Source organism: Brachycentrus maculatus, unplaced genomic scaffold (genome assembly GCF_059751285.1).
Source record: "Brachycentrus maculatus isolate JH-2025_06_01 unplaced genomic scaffold, ASM5975128v1 h1tg000049l, whole genome shotgun sequence".
Lineage (NCBI taxonomy): Eukaryota > Metazoa > Arthropoda > Insecta > Trichoptera > Brachycentridae > Brachycentrus > Brachycentrus maculatus.
This window is the reverse complement of record NW_028280803.1, coordinates 1,470,418-1,484,205: the sequence shown is the minus strand read 5'-3', so window position 1 is coordinate 1,484,205 and position 13,788 is coordinate 1,470,418. Positions and strand designations below refer to the sequence as shown.

Genomic DNA, 13,788 nt, shown 5'->3' with positions numbered 1-13,788 from the left:
AGTTTACTAAGAATAGCTAATGTGACGTTGCCAAATATACTTGTGGCTTGTGTATTACTACATGGTATTACATAAAGTGAACACTGAATGATAAGGAGAGTATTATATTACCATACCACTAAGTCAAAAATGATTTTTTAAAACACAAAACATAGAAGGCAATGGTTGAAAGTATCCGAGAGAAGTATTTTTTGCCAGCATCAACATGATATTGACAGCTAATATATCGCTCACTCCTTTCAACAACGTCATATATCAAAAAACTTGATTTTTCAGGAGATGGTTTTTAAAGTTTAAAAATATAATGATATGTATTAAAAATAAATATCAAGCCACTTATTGAACTTTTTACTGTGCAACAGATGTTTTTAGGTAAAACCTCAATGTTTTTTCTCCATTTGAAAAATATAACAATACCTTTTCTTCAAAATGCAAAAACGCCACTTTCTGCCCTGTAGCGGGTAAATATTAAGTTAAAAATATGCCTCTTTCGCTGGGATATAGTACGTTTTCTGGGCATTCCAGAAACACGCACAACAGAAAATTGACAATTTTTGATTTAAATTTTATTTTGATTTGACTTAAAGGGAGTGAGCGATATATTTTTAATGTAATTGTTATTCAAGCACTGTATACATAACTAAAATGGTGGGGACTGACCGGAGCATTTCATAATAAAGTCGCTCGTGGCGAGCGCTCCGACTATGGATGGAGCGCTCGGCTCGCTGTACTGACAATACAAATGGCTCCGGTCGGTCCCTACCATAAGATAAATAGACGTGGAGAGATCACTAAGTCAGGTTAGAAGAGCACGTCCTGCACGTCCGTGGGCGTGCCGGGCGGGTCGGCGGGCGAGCCCGGGCGGTAGGCGCTCTTGGGGGGCGCCGTCTCGCGCGCCACCAGGCGCTCCACGCACTGCACGGCGCGCTCGGCGGCCGGCGCGCTGGCGCCGCTGAGCGCGCACGCGGCGGCCAGCGCGTCCGGCGCGCGCGCGCCCGGGGCGCCCGCCACGCCCGCGCCCAGCCCGCGCGCCGCCGCCACCAGGCAGGCCGTGGCGGTCAGCGAGGGCGGCGCGTACATGAACTCCGTGTCTGCAACAAGGATGAATAAAACGTAAATATAAAATAATATTTTTTGTTATCTGATAGTCAAGTCTTTTTTGTATTTTATATACTATTTTTCTAGTTCTACTTATAAAACCTATACCCTTATACCCTTTACTATGACTTAATTATATTGTATACCCACACACAGACCATGTCTTTATGGGATTTTTTTTTGTGTTTATATTTATATTTTATTAATATTTTTTTTGTATTTGAATGTATGTCATGTAATGCAAAACAATTAAAAATAAAGAAAAAAATATATTTACATTTAAAAGCTTTATACATAGTAATGTTTATATAAAGCTTTTTAATGTAAATTCACAGTAAAATTGGGATACAATTTTGTTTCTTATTTTTAATAAATTTCGCAACGTAGCAAAAGAAGGCCTGTCAGGAAGCCTGGAGGGTTCTGTATCAGATCTGGGTATGCTATGGGATGGCAAAAAACACATAAGTATAAATACACATACACAAACGATGAAATTCAGAACGTGACCGGCCGCGCTAGTATGCATGTGTGGCTACATATACAATTTATTTTATGTTATAATAAAGGGTACTGGTAGAATACAATAAATCTAAAATACAAAGATTTTTTTAGAATATACATCTATTAAAAATAAAAAATAAAATATATATATATATATATATATATATATATATATATATATATATATATATATATATATATATATATATATATATATATATATATATATATATATATATATATATATATATATATATATATATATATATATATATATATATATATATATATATATATATATATATATATATATATATATATATATATATATATATATATATATATATATATATATATATATATATATATATATATATATATATATATATATATATATATATATATATATATATATATATATATATATATATATATATATATATATATATATATATATATATATATATATATATATATATATATATATATATATATATATATATGTATATATATATTTATATATAAATATATATATAAATTATATATTTAAATATTTTTAAATTATATATTTAATATATATATATAAATATTTTTTTTAACTCCTAACCTTTCAAAAACTGTTTTCTTTTCAAAACCATATATTATTACGAAGAAAATCTTTTTCAATACAAAAACGGTGTTTTATACAAAAAAAATCGATTACGTCCAATATTACCTAAATTTATAAAAAAATAAAGTGCTGCATGGACATTTTTTAAAAACTATTTTTTTGGAATTTTCTGGCTATTTTTAAAACCTCATATGAGGGTTTAATGTAGGAAAGGGTTAACAGCCTTACGTACAAAATGCAATGGCAGTGTAAGCAGACTTGCTAAATACTAAGTTATAAGTGGTCCAATTTTCGGAACACATTGTGACCTCTGTATTGCTTTTATGAACTTGCTAAATATAAAGTTGCGAGTGGTCCAATCCTCGAAACATATTGTGACCTCTGTATTACTTGCAAGAACTTGCTTAATACTAAGTTGTAAGTGGTCCACCAATCCTCGGAACACGCTGTATGACCTCCGCATTGCACCTTTTGTTTTTGAGATGTATCTACCATCAGGTGCTCGGGCGGGTACAGATGCTGGCCGAGACAGGTGGCCAGCGATGCACCTTGCGTCTGCTACCTTGGCCGGATTAATGACTCGTAGGCGACCGAATGCACCCGCGCAGGCCTCCACCGACTCCGCGATATTAGATACCTACTACACTATGTTATATTAATCATAATAATGCTGATAAATTTAGCTACTACACTTCTGAGGGGTCAAAAAACCTATACGCGGAAAAAATATTACAACATCTTGCTCAAAATGTTGTAAATAAATTATCAGGTCAAATTATAAGCTGAAATAATAAAAAATGAAAGCGATATTTTCTGGCGATTCTCATGTATGTGATTATAATCCAGGATTCGGACCTCACATACTGATATAAGAGTTTCTAGTGAAGTTCTAGTGATTCAATAACAATGTTTCTGAATTGGTTCATATATATAGAACTTACAAGAATTTGAGTAGTGTGGTTGTCAATAATGGGTAGAATTTGTGAATGTTACACGTGTATAAAGTGATCACTTAAACCAGCCTATGACGGTCGTCAGCCCCGTAAATGCCCAGACTTCCATATTCTTTTTCATCTTTGATGAGATGTAAAAAAAAATTGTTGAATTCAAAAACGTAAGCATAAAAAATGTAGGACGTCAGATTTTTTAGTTATGGATATTTTTAATTCTGATATTGACTAAAGTTTATCTTATTATTTGTGTATAAATATATTTAAACATATAATGCTATCGTATTCAATATTCATAAGTTAATATATTTATACTGTTACTACATAATTATCGATACTTTTTTGTAATCCCTTAGACCTTAGACTAAAGCATGTCTAGATATCAACCACTATTACGGTTTCAACGTATGGGGTCCATACAAACAATAATATGACTGTAACATCAAAACTTGACGTGATACAAGCTTGTCACCATATAGAATTTGAATAAGAACGATTAACTAAATCCAAATCAGTCATCAAAATTTCAGTTTCAAAATCATTGTTGGCCAGTGTTATTAATTCAATACGCACATTTATTATTTTTCGATATTTGTTATTGTTTTGAAGAAGCTACGTAGGGTAACGTATTGTTTGCAAGTCCGACAAGCCCTAAGATGAGACATCGTATAATATCCAACACCCTACATCGACGCATGTGTAAGAACTGGTAATGAAATAACATCTGCTCTCGTACTTTTACCTGCCGCAGTATTCGCAATGCTTTTTTGCACCGTTAAGAGCGAGTACCTGAATAAACCACGTGGCCGGACGAAACCATCTCAAATTTATTTCATGACATCTCAGCATAGATGAAGAAGAATATAGAAGTGTGGGCTTACGACCGCTGGTTTAAGTGATCACTTTACAAATGATTGACAACCACACTACTCAAATTCTTGTAACTTCTAAATATATTGTTCAAATTCGAAACATAGCGCTTGAATTCATTATAATTTAACTAGAGACATCTATGGTGAGATGAGAGAAGCTTTTTATTAAGTAGAACCTCTTTTATTTGTATGTGAGGTCCGAATCCTGGATTATATTCACATACTCGAGAAACGCTAGAAAATATCCTTTTAATTTTGTGAGCTTATAATTTAAACAATTGTTTTATTTAAACATTTTGAGTGTGTCGAAATATTTAATAAAAAATAAAAAAAATACTCCTCATTGGAGATAATTCAGATTTGTGAATAAGTATTTGGACACACTAAAATTTTTTAAACCATCTCAACTTATCACCAACGCCAATTTATGCGAAAACAACAAAGGGTTCTGATACAGCCATTTAGTCCGCAAGTTTTATTGTTATTATTTTTATTAGGCGAACGGCCATAACAATAAAACAAGAGTTATTCATCGCGTGTAGTAGAGCGGTGTGTCGAGAGGTGGGTAGCCATACAGGTTCTAAAACATCTGTTCGTGTCGGATAAAAAAATTGGTCCAAAATCCGAGCGGCACGCTGCAGATCCAGATTTCGGTAATTTGAAGATAATTTAGGGCATGTGCGATATTCGAAGGACTCAAGCTCGATATTCGAAGGGCTTAAATACGATATTCACAAATAAGGATTACAACATTTTTAGTGTGTCTAAATACTTGTTCGCAAATCTGGATTATCTCCAATTACAGGAGTTATTTTTCATATTATTTTTTGACATCTCATCAAAGATGAAAAAGAATATGGAAGTCTAGGCATTTACGAGTTAAAAAAGAATTTCTGCTCAATAAATAGCTTCTTTTCATTTCACCAATAGATGTCTCTAGTGAAGTTTCACTAGAGACATCTATTGGTTAATCTAGTGAAGTTTCACCACTATATTTCACATGGTATTAACCAAGTAAAGCTTAAATTAAAAATGAAATACAGTGGAACCTCTCATAAAGAGTAATTCGCATAGCGAGCAAAAAAGATGCAACAAAGTTATTCCCTTAACGGGCGACATTTCGCATAACGAGTTACAGAGAAAGGTTAAGTCCCTTTTTCACGACATTAGAGCCGGGACTTCCGCGCCAGCCAAAACAAAAGTGTTTCGCTTAACGAGTGTTTCGCTTGTCGAGTAAGATTCTGGAACGAATTATGCTCGTTATGAGAGGTAAAACTGACTAACTAACTAACCATCACGCCGCTACCCCGCAGGGGTAGGCAGAGAGAATAGAACGCCACACCACTCTGTCTTTGCAAACATTCTTCGCCTCTTCCGCGTCCATGCATCTCCTCATACATACCCGCCGATTGTTACGACTCCTAACCTGACCACTTTCAAGTATTATGAGAGGTTCTACTGTATATCGCTCACTCCTTTCAAGAACGTCATAAATCAAAAATCGTCAATTTTTAGTTGTGCATGTTTCTGAATTCCCAGAAAATGTACTATATCCCAGCAAAAGAGGCATATTTTTAACTTAATATTTACCCGCCACAGGGCAGAAAGTGTTGTTTTTTCATTTTGAAAAAAAGGTATTGTTTAATTATTTTTTTTTTAAATATACAAAATATTTTTCAAATGAAAAAAAAACCTTCAGGTTTTACCTAAAAAGATCTGTTGCACACTAAAAAGTTCAATAAGTGGCTTGATATTTATTTTTAATACATTGTGTTATATTTTTAAACTTTAAAAACGATCTCCTGAAAAATCAAGTTTTTTTTATTTATGACGTTCTTGAAAGGAGTGAGCGATATGTGAAATATGCTAGGACAAAGGTGTTTAACGAATAGCTGGTCTAAATACCGAATTCTTCAATGAAAACATGGGCCCAATTCTATGTCAAATAAAAGAATAAAGCTCATCGCATAGTGTTCCAATAATTACTCGCATATTTGTAAGTATTCCATACGTATTTGGACAAAATAAGGGCATACGACGATAATGAATGGTCGCGTATTGTAAAGAAATGGAGCGACATCGCTAACACGTCACACAAAAATCAAATGTTTGGTTAGCGACAGCTGTTTAATTTTTTTCATCGGTCGAAACATCTGATAGCCGAAGAGACGCGGCTTGGCTCCGTGTGAAGTGCGATATGTGTGTCGTTATTCCAACACGAATGTAGCGGACTCGTTCCAGATAAAGGAAGCAGACCGGCGGATGGATGGCCACGGCTACCCAGAAACAAAGTAGGACATATTCCTTTCAATGTATCAATAAAACACCATAAGAGAAGATGTGGAGGGTGTGTTTGTGACGTAGACGAATCTGATCAAATGAAAGACGACAGAAGAAATAAAGGATATCGCTCACTCCTTTTAACAACGTCATATATCAAAAAACTTGATTTTTCAGGAAATCGTTTTTAAAGTTTTAAAATATAATGAAATTTATTGAAAATAAATATCTAGCCACGTATTGAATTTTTAACTGTGCAACAGATCTTTTTAGGTAAAACCTGAAGGTTTTTTCTCCATTTGAAAAATATTTAGTTTTTTTGAAAGATAATTAAACAATACCTTTTCTTCAAAATGCAAAAACAACACATTCTGCCATGTAGCGGGTAAATATTGAGTTAAAAATATGCCGCTTTTGCTGGGATATAGTACATTTTCTGGGCATTCCGAAAACATGCACAACTGAAAATTGACGATTTTTGATTTATGACGTTCTTGAAAGGAGTGAGCGATGTGTTCTTAATGCATATCTTAGAAAAGTGGACTAACAACATTAACGACATAAGTATATGGTATTCTCCATATTTTGTATATTTAAAGCATTGCCAACTTTGTAATATGGTAATATAGCACTCTCCTTATCATTCATCGTTAACTTTGTGTAATAACTTAAAAATACTACTTCATGCCTAACGGGTTTCGGTATAAGCATTCCATCATCAGGTCAAATGTAGTCTACATTTGACCTGATAATGTATTAAACAAAGTGAACGATAAATGATAAGCAGAGTGTTATATTCTCCAGAATTTTGTCCGCCTCCGTAGTGTAATGGTCAGCAAGCTCGGCTACCGTTCTGGAGGTCCCGGGTTCGATTCCCAGAGGGGGGTCTAACAAATATAAGTGATTTTTTTCACTCTTATATTTATTAAATATTACTTTGGACTGGTACCTGAAGCGGAGGGCTGATCACCTTTCCTTCGTGTATTAACAACGATCAAGATAACACTGCGTTTATATGATGCAGTGCCCTATGCACCATTGGGGTGCGGATAAGGGTTCGAACGAACGAATATATTCTCCATGTTTAATCAAAGCTTCACTTGTTAAATATTACTATTTCTAAAAATCCATTGTAACACGTGTTTCGATTCATTCAGGATCTAGACAGAGAGAATCGAACGCCACACCATTCTGTCTTTGGTCTTTGCAAACATTATTCGCCTCTTCCACATTCAAGCATCTCCTCATGCATACCCGCCGATTATTCCGACTTCTGACCTGACCACTCTCAAGTATTTGAAATACTTGATCACGCCAAGTTTTACTCGGTCTTCCTCATGTGTAATAGAGGTTCGAATGGTGAAATAAGGAAAGAATGCAAAGCTGAGAATTCGAACATCTATCACACGTCGTTTCGCCACACATTCATCAAAGGGATCGCTTTCATCCTTCTTTCGCCAACTCCATGCTTTTGTCCCATACATAGGTTTGGAACCAACCAATCAAAAGCGACAATTTAGAAAAATATAAACAGTAGTTCTTTTAATATGATGATATTCCGATACGGGTTTTATATCCAAAGCACCTTTAGTAAAAAAAAGACCATTCCACGTTTTCCATTTTTACAGAGATGTATCCTACCCCGAGGTGATCCAACACCTGCCATTTTAGGTGAACCTTTTTGATTCGGAAGTTCCTAGTTTAGACCTATGCGCCACATGGTCTTTAAAAAAAGATATAAAAATAATAATAAAAACGTGGCAACAATAAAGGATTTTTAGGCTAAAGGCGGCTGTGTTGGACCAAGTTAGATCAGACAAAAATTACAACTCGATAGCAAAACAATTTGATAATATGGAAATAAGAAAACTGCGAAAGCTCTATCTATCGTTTCTCAAGGCGGGATAATCGATGGCAACTAAATTTTCTTTACACCCAGGTAACATTTAACGTAATTGAATTTTTTGCTTAAAACGCCTTTTTTAATGAAAAAAAAGTTTTTCATCGAAATAAATATGAAGTTTTGAAAAGAAAAGAGTTATCGAAACGTAAGGAAGCCCAGATGACATTTAGCGTAATAGTTTTTTTTTATTGAAATACCATTTTTGTGTTGGAAAAATACGTTTTTCTTCGAAATAAATATGTGGTTTGGAAAAGAAAAGAGTTATTGAAAGGTAAGAAGTTTTAATAAAATATAAAAATATATACACATAAATAAAACACAATACACATAAAAAAATTCAATACATATAAAAAAAAACTAATAGAATAATCAACGGGTACGTATGAGGAGATCAATGAACGTGGAAAAGTCGCAGATTGTTTGCAAAAACAGACTGGTGTGGCGTTCTATTCTCTCAGCACCCCTACGGGGAAGCGACGTGGTGGTTAGTTAGTTAATATACAATGACCTGTAATATTTTGACCTATATTTTAACATATTATTGTTAATTTGATGTGATTTGGAACAAATAGTTAATAAACATCAATATTTTTATCGTCGACTCAAAAAATGATCGATCGCGCGGCAGTATAAATATTTATAAAACTATCGCATTTAGTGTGGTGAATCGGGTAGGCCCGCGGGGTGTCTCAGTCGATTCCTCAAGACAATTGCTATAAAATGTTGCCGGGAGGGTGTGTGTGGGGGCGGGGGGCGGGGGTGCAGCTGTCGCCGTCACCTGCCCTACGTCATTATGCCTCGGCGTGCCTTGGGAGGAAGCCTTTGTACGGGGCGAGTGGCGAGTCCAATGCCCGGCTCCTTTTTTAGCTCTTATCAACGACAAAAAAACGGGGACCGTATATCAACAAGAACTAATGGCACCAAAATTTCCGAACGGGTTCTCTAGTGTGCGGTCATTGTTGAAATTAGTGGCATACAATCGTTATTGAAAATTGAAAGTTGGTACATTTGTGTCGGGTTGTGGTCGTGTGTGTAGTGTCGCGGGCTCTCGAGTCAGACTTCATGGGTTCAAACCCACTCTACCACAATTCGATACCTATTTTTAATAATGAGCCGCTTAGGCCCACAGAAATAGTATAAAATTGAAGTATTTTTGTAAATAATAAAAACACATTTTTTATTAATGTTTTTTTTTATATTTTAAGTAAAATACTCGTATAATAAAAAAACAACTATGTATATAGTTTTATCCACATTCCGTTTATTTGAAAAGTGATCGGGCTTTGCCGTTACCCACATAATCGCACTGGTTGGTTGAAAATCTGGCAAGGGTTGAAAATCATGATTTTATATAATTTTTCTGACAAAATAAATTTTAATAGAATGAATTTAAGTAGTGTATGTATTATTATGTAATTACATATATATTATAGTAAGAGTTTTAATTAGAATTTTATATAAACTTTATTATACAAAAACTTTAAAATAAGTAGGTATATTCTAATTTAAATACATTATAAAAAGTCAAATAAAATAAAAAGTGGAAAAGTGTTTTTTAAGTAGTTTGAAGGGGTGGTATTCGTTATTTGACCATTAAAATCAAATAAAAACAGATGAGATTACCGTTACTTTCATTGTACTACCGCTGACAAATCAAACATGTACATCTTAATTTTTTTAATCTTTTCACCTTGTCTTAAAGACTAAAAAGCAAAATGCTAAGAATAATCCATTAATATTCAACGCGCATATACAGTCTGAGCACGGAATAGGATTCGACCGTAAGACGATACCGACATAAGAATATGGGCGATAAAATGAGTTTCAAACGTTAAATGCCGATGACCGCGAGATCAGTCGATTCGGGATCGATGACGATTGAAGAGTTCACGCAACATTTCGAGTGTGTCCAAATCCTTGTTCGCAAATCTGGGTTTCTCCATTTTTCATTTTTTACAAAGCTACATGGATGAATATGAAAAATTACGTTTATAAAAATATGGAAAATGACGTTTAGAAAAATATGGAAAATGACGTTTAGAATATGGAAAAAAAGTGAGTAGCGTGGTTGTCACTCGTGGTAGAATGGTGAATTTTAGACGTGTATAAAGTGATCACATACCAGCCTATGGGGGGTCGTGAGCCCTGTAAATACCCAGACTTCCGTATTCTTCCTCATCTACGTTGAGATCTAAAAAACGGAAGAGTTCACGGTTTTCTAACGAATATCTCACCGGTCCGATGAACCCCTTGACCGACCTCGGTATCTAAACGCGACTAGTTTCATTAAAAATGCGTCATTCTTACAATGTCGAGGACATCACAAGGTGGCTTTTCCCCGAGACAAACCCGATAATGCCAGTCATTATCGAAAACGATCGTGTGTGACAAGAGTCGGGCAGTTCTGTAATTAGGCGCGACCTACCTACGTCACAAGTACGTGCTGAATAGGTAGATAGGTAGATGGGTAGATGGGTAGATAGGTAGATAGGTAGATAGGTACATGGTGGCCAAGTCACGGGGACAGTTGGCCAAACGGATAAGTCGAGTCCAACTGACGACACACAAAGAAAACGGTAGCGGTAAGGAGAATGGGGCGCGAATAGGAAAGGGCGATACACCCTCAAGACGGGAGGGCCGGACGAGCAGGGCGTAATAATTAAAGAAAATGTGTTTGCAATAAAGAATGGCCAGATACACGTGGCACGTCGGAGAGAAAATAAACATTACACCAAATTAACGTTTTTCATTCCGAGAAACATTAAAAAATATATTTTCAAAGGAGAGCAGACGATATAATGAAGCCTGTTATAGAGAGGATAAAATAAACAATATATCAAATCGAAAGTTGTCTGTTTTAAAAAAAAAACACTCAAAAATATATTCAACGGAAAGTAAACGTCCTAATAAAGCCTGTTTTAGAGAGAAGAAAATAAACAATACATCAAATTAAAGTTGTCTTTATTCAAGAACCACTAAAAATATTTTTAAATGAGAGGAAATGCTCAAATAATTATGCTCTTATGGAAAGGAGAAAATATATAAATAATAGATCAAACTAAAGATGTCTTTATCCAAGAGACACAAAAAAAATATTTTCAAAGGAGAGGAAACACCTCAATAACGCTTGTACTCGAAATAAAATAAACAGTAGATCAAATTAAAGTTGTCTATATTCAAGAACCAATAAAATATATAGAGCGAACACTCTAAGAAAGCCTCTTATAGAGAGGAGAAAATAAACAGTACATGTAAGTAAAGTTGTGTTTATTCAATAAATAAATAAATAAATAGTCGAAGGAGGAAACGTTCTAATAGAGGATCTCATTTTAAGCAAAGAAAATTTAACTAAAAATGTATAATATTTACAAGCGATAGCAAATTTTTTTTTTGGGAATTGTTTGATTTTTTTAATGTCACGTGGGTGGTGTAAATAATAAATAAGAAGGGCGCAGAAATGCCTTGAGCCGACCCGCGGGTCAATATACCCCGAGCGCGATTCCATCGCACCTCGGCCGCCGTCCGCCTTCCCTCACAAACAACAGGTTGATTTTCAGTTAAACGACTCCGCAGCTAGCCGGGTGGAGGTCGGCTAATTATCATGTATGCTAATGCTGCACGGTTCAGTTCAGCTCTGAGATCGGACCTCGATAAGCGACCAGGATAGCCAAAACGTAAATTTATATTGGCAAGGTGTTTCCTTCGTATGGACTTCCCAGGACTAAGCTATCGATCCAATTCTGGATCATGTAGAACTGTACCAATTACGACCAAATTTACCAAAAAAATTAACTAACAAACTAACCGTCACGCCGCTTCTCTGCAGAGGTAGGTGGAGAAAATAGAACGCCACGCCACTCATGTGTCATTCTTCATTCTCCAATACATTTTTGCCTCTATCAGATACATGCAACTTCTCGTACAAACACACCTGCCGATTATTCCAACTTCTGACCTGACCACCCCCAAGTATTTGAAATACTTGATCATGCCAAGTTTTCCTCAGTCTTCCTCTGCTCCTATTTGAGACAACATTCACCTCATAAATTTGTTTTATGATGTGAATATAGTAACTTTCAAAACTTATTTAAAAAAAATTAACGATAATGCTTATCTTAGCCTTGCATTCTTTCCTTATTTTACTATTCGAACATCTATCATAAGTCGTTTTGCCGCACATTCGTATCAAAGATAGCATTTCGACTGCATTCAGTACGTTCATCCTTCCTTTTTTGCCAACTCTGTGCTTCACTTTCATACTTCATCATATTATTGTACAAAGTTGACCCCAAATCAATAAATAATTCATCAAATTTCGTTAAATTGATAAGCAAAATCACAGTTACAGTTTCAAATGTGAATTAAAGAAAATTGTGGAATAATAATTAGACCTAGTTAAAATTTTGGGGTGACGAAATAAATGTGTAAATTAAATCAGTACGACTTACTTGGAGGGTTAGCCAACAAGCCATAGTTAAACGATTTCCATGCGTCTCACTTTGTCTCACAGATCATAGAATTATGCAAATGCCCCGCTGCAACAACTAGCGACATATCAAGCCAAGTACGCATTTAAAGCTACTCAGATGCTTAACAAGACATAAAATTAGGTGCGTCCTACGGATAGTTAGGCAGTAGCAGCAACCCCTAACGCTAGAGAAAATAGAAAACTAGTTTTTTCGAAAGCTCCGACATTTCTGTCTTGCAAAGGGAAAAAACGGTGGCGAGTACAGCTACCCCTAAACTTTTGAAGGGGTAAAATTGTTTAACAGTTATCCATGTCTCCAACGAGTGAATATAATATGATGCATAAGATGTTTGTACAAGCACTCGACGCAGTCGAAGTATACATACTTTAAAAAATATTCCCCTCTTTTCAGTTATTGCATTATGCGTAGGCAATAGTTCAGAATCGATTGAAGTGCCTACGACATTTTTGAAAAATTGTATTAATAAAAAATATAAATGGATAGTGCAAGGCAATTTTAAATTTCATCAAGTATTTGGAGCAACGCAACGCTTTACAAAAATCCCGATTTAAAGGAGCCTATTGTGAGGCCAAAATATAAACGAACCCAATTTTTCGACTCTATTTTCTTCATAAACTCATATTCCCCGATCCGATTCTCATTGTTTCCTTCTAGTCGCGCAACTGCATTGTACTCTGCGATGTTATTTCTTCTCAGACGTCCCAACAATGGTTTGCGCTAAAATTTATTTGCGCTAAAATTGCAGGATCGGAATAATGGGGCCACGTCACAAGGCGAGAACAGGCAGCTGCAAGGTACAGCCATTGTGTCTGGAGTCTGAGATGCCCGTTATGTTCTCGAGCTAAATTGCGGATCAAGATCCCTCGGTGACAACTGTTCTACCTTCAAGGAATAACATTTGATCGGGAGAAATATTATATAAGAGTGCAAAGGTTTCGAGAAAGCCGATTACGTCCAAGGGATGGTTCAGCTGCCCGAGACACGCGCCTAAGATGCAACTGCCAAACATAAGATACAAAATCGGGAGCAAAAAACCAAAGCAAACAATGAACCGCGATCTTCGTACAAGGGTCAATGCGGAATA

General features: G+C 35.3%; 1 protein-coding gene across 1 annotated transcript in view; it reads right to left on the bottom strand.

Moving 5' to 3' along the window:
* Positions 1-801: 801 nt before the first annotated feature.
* Positions 802-13,788, bottom strand: part of LOC148312178 (G1/S-specific cyclin-D2-like) — a 34,661-nt gene continuing 21,674 nt past the window's right edge. Inside the window, exon 4 of the mRNA XM_088277640.1 lies at positions 802-1,091. Coding sequence (XP_088133766.1) covers positions 802-1,091 — 290 coding nt within the window. The remainder of the gene's footprint in view (positions 1,092-13,788) is intronic.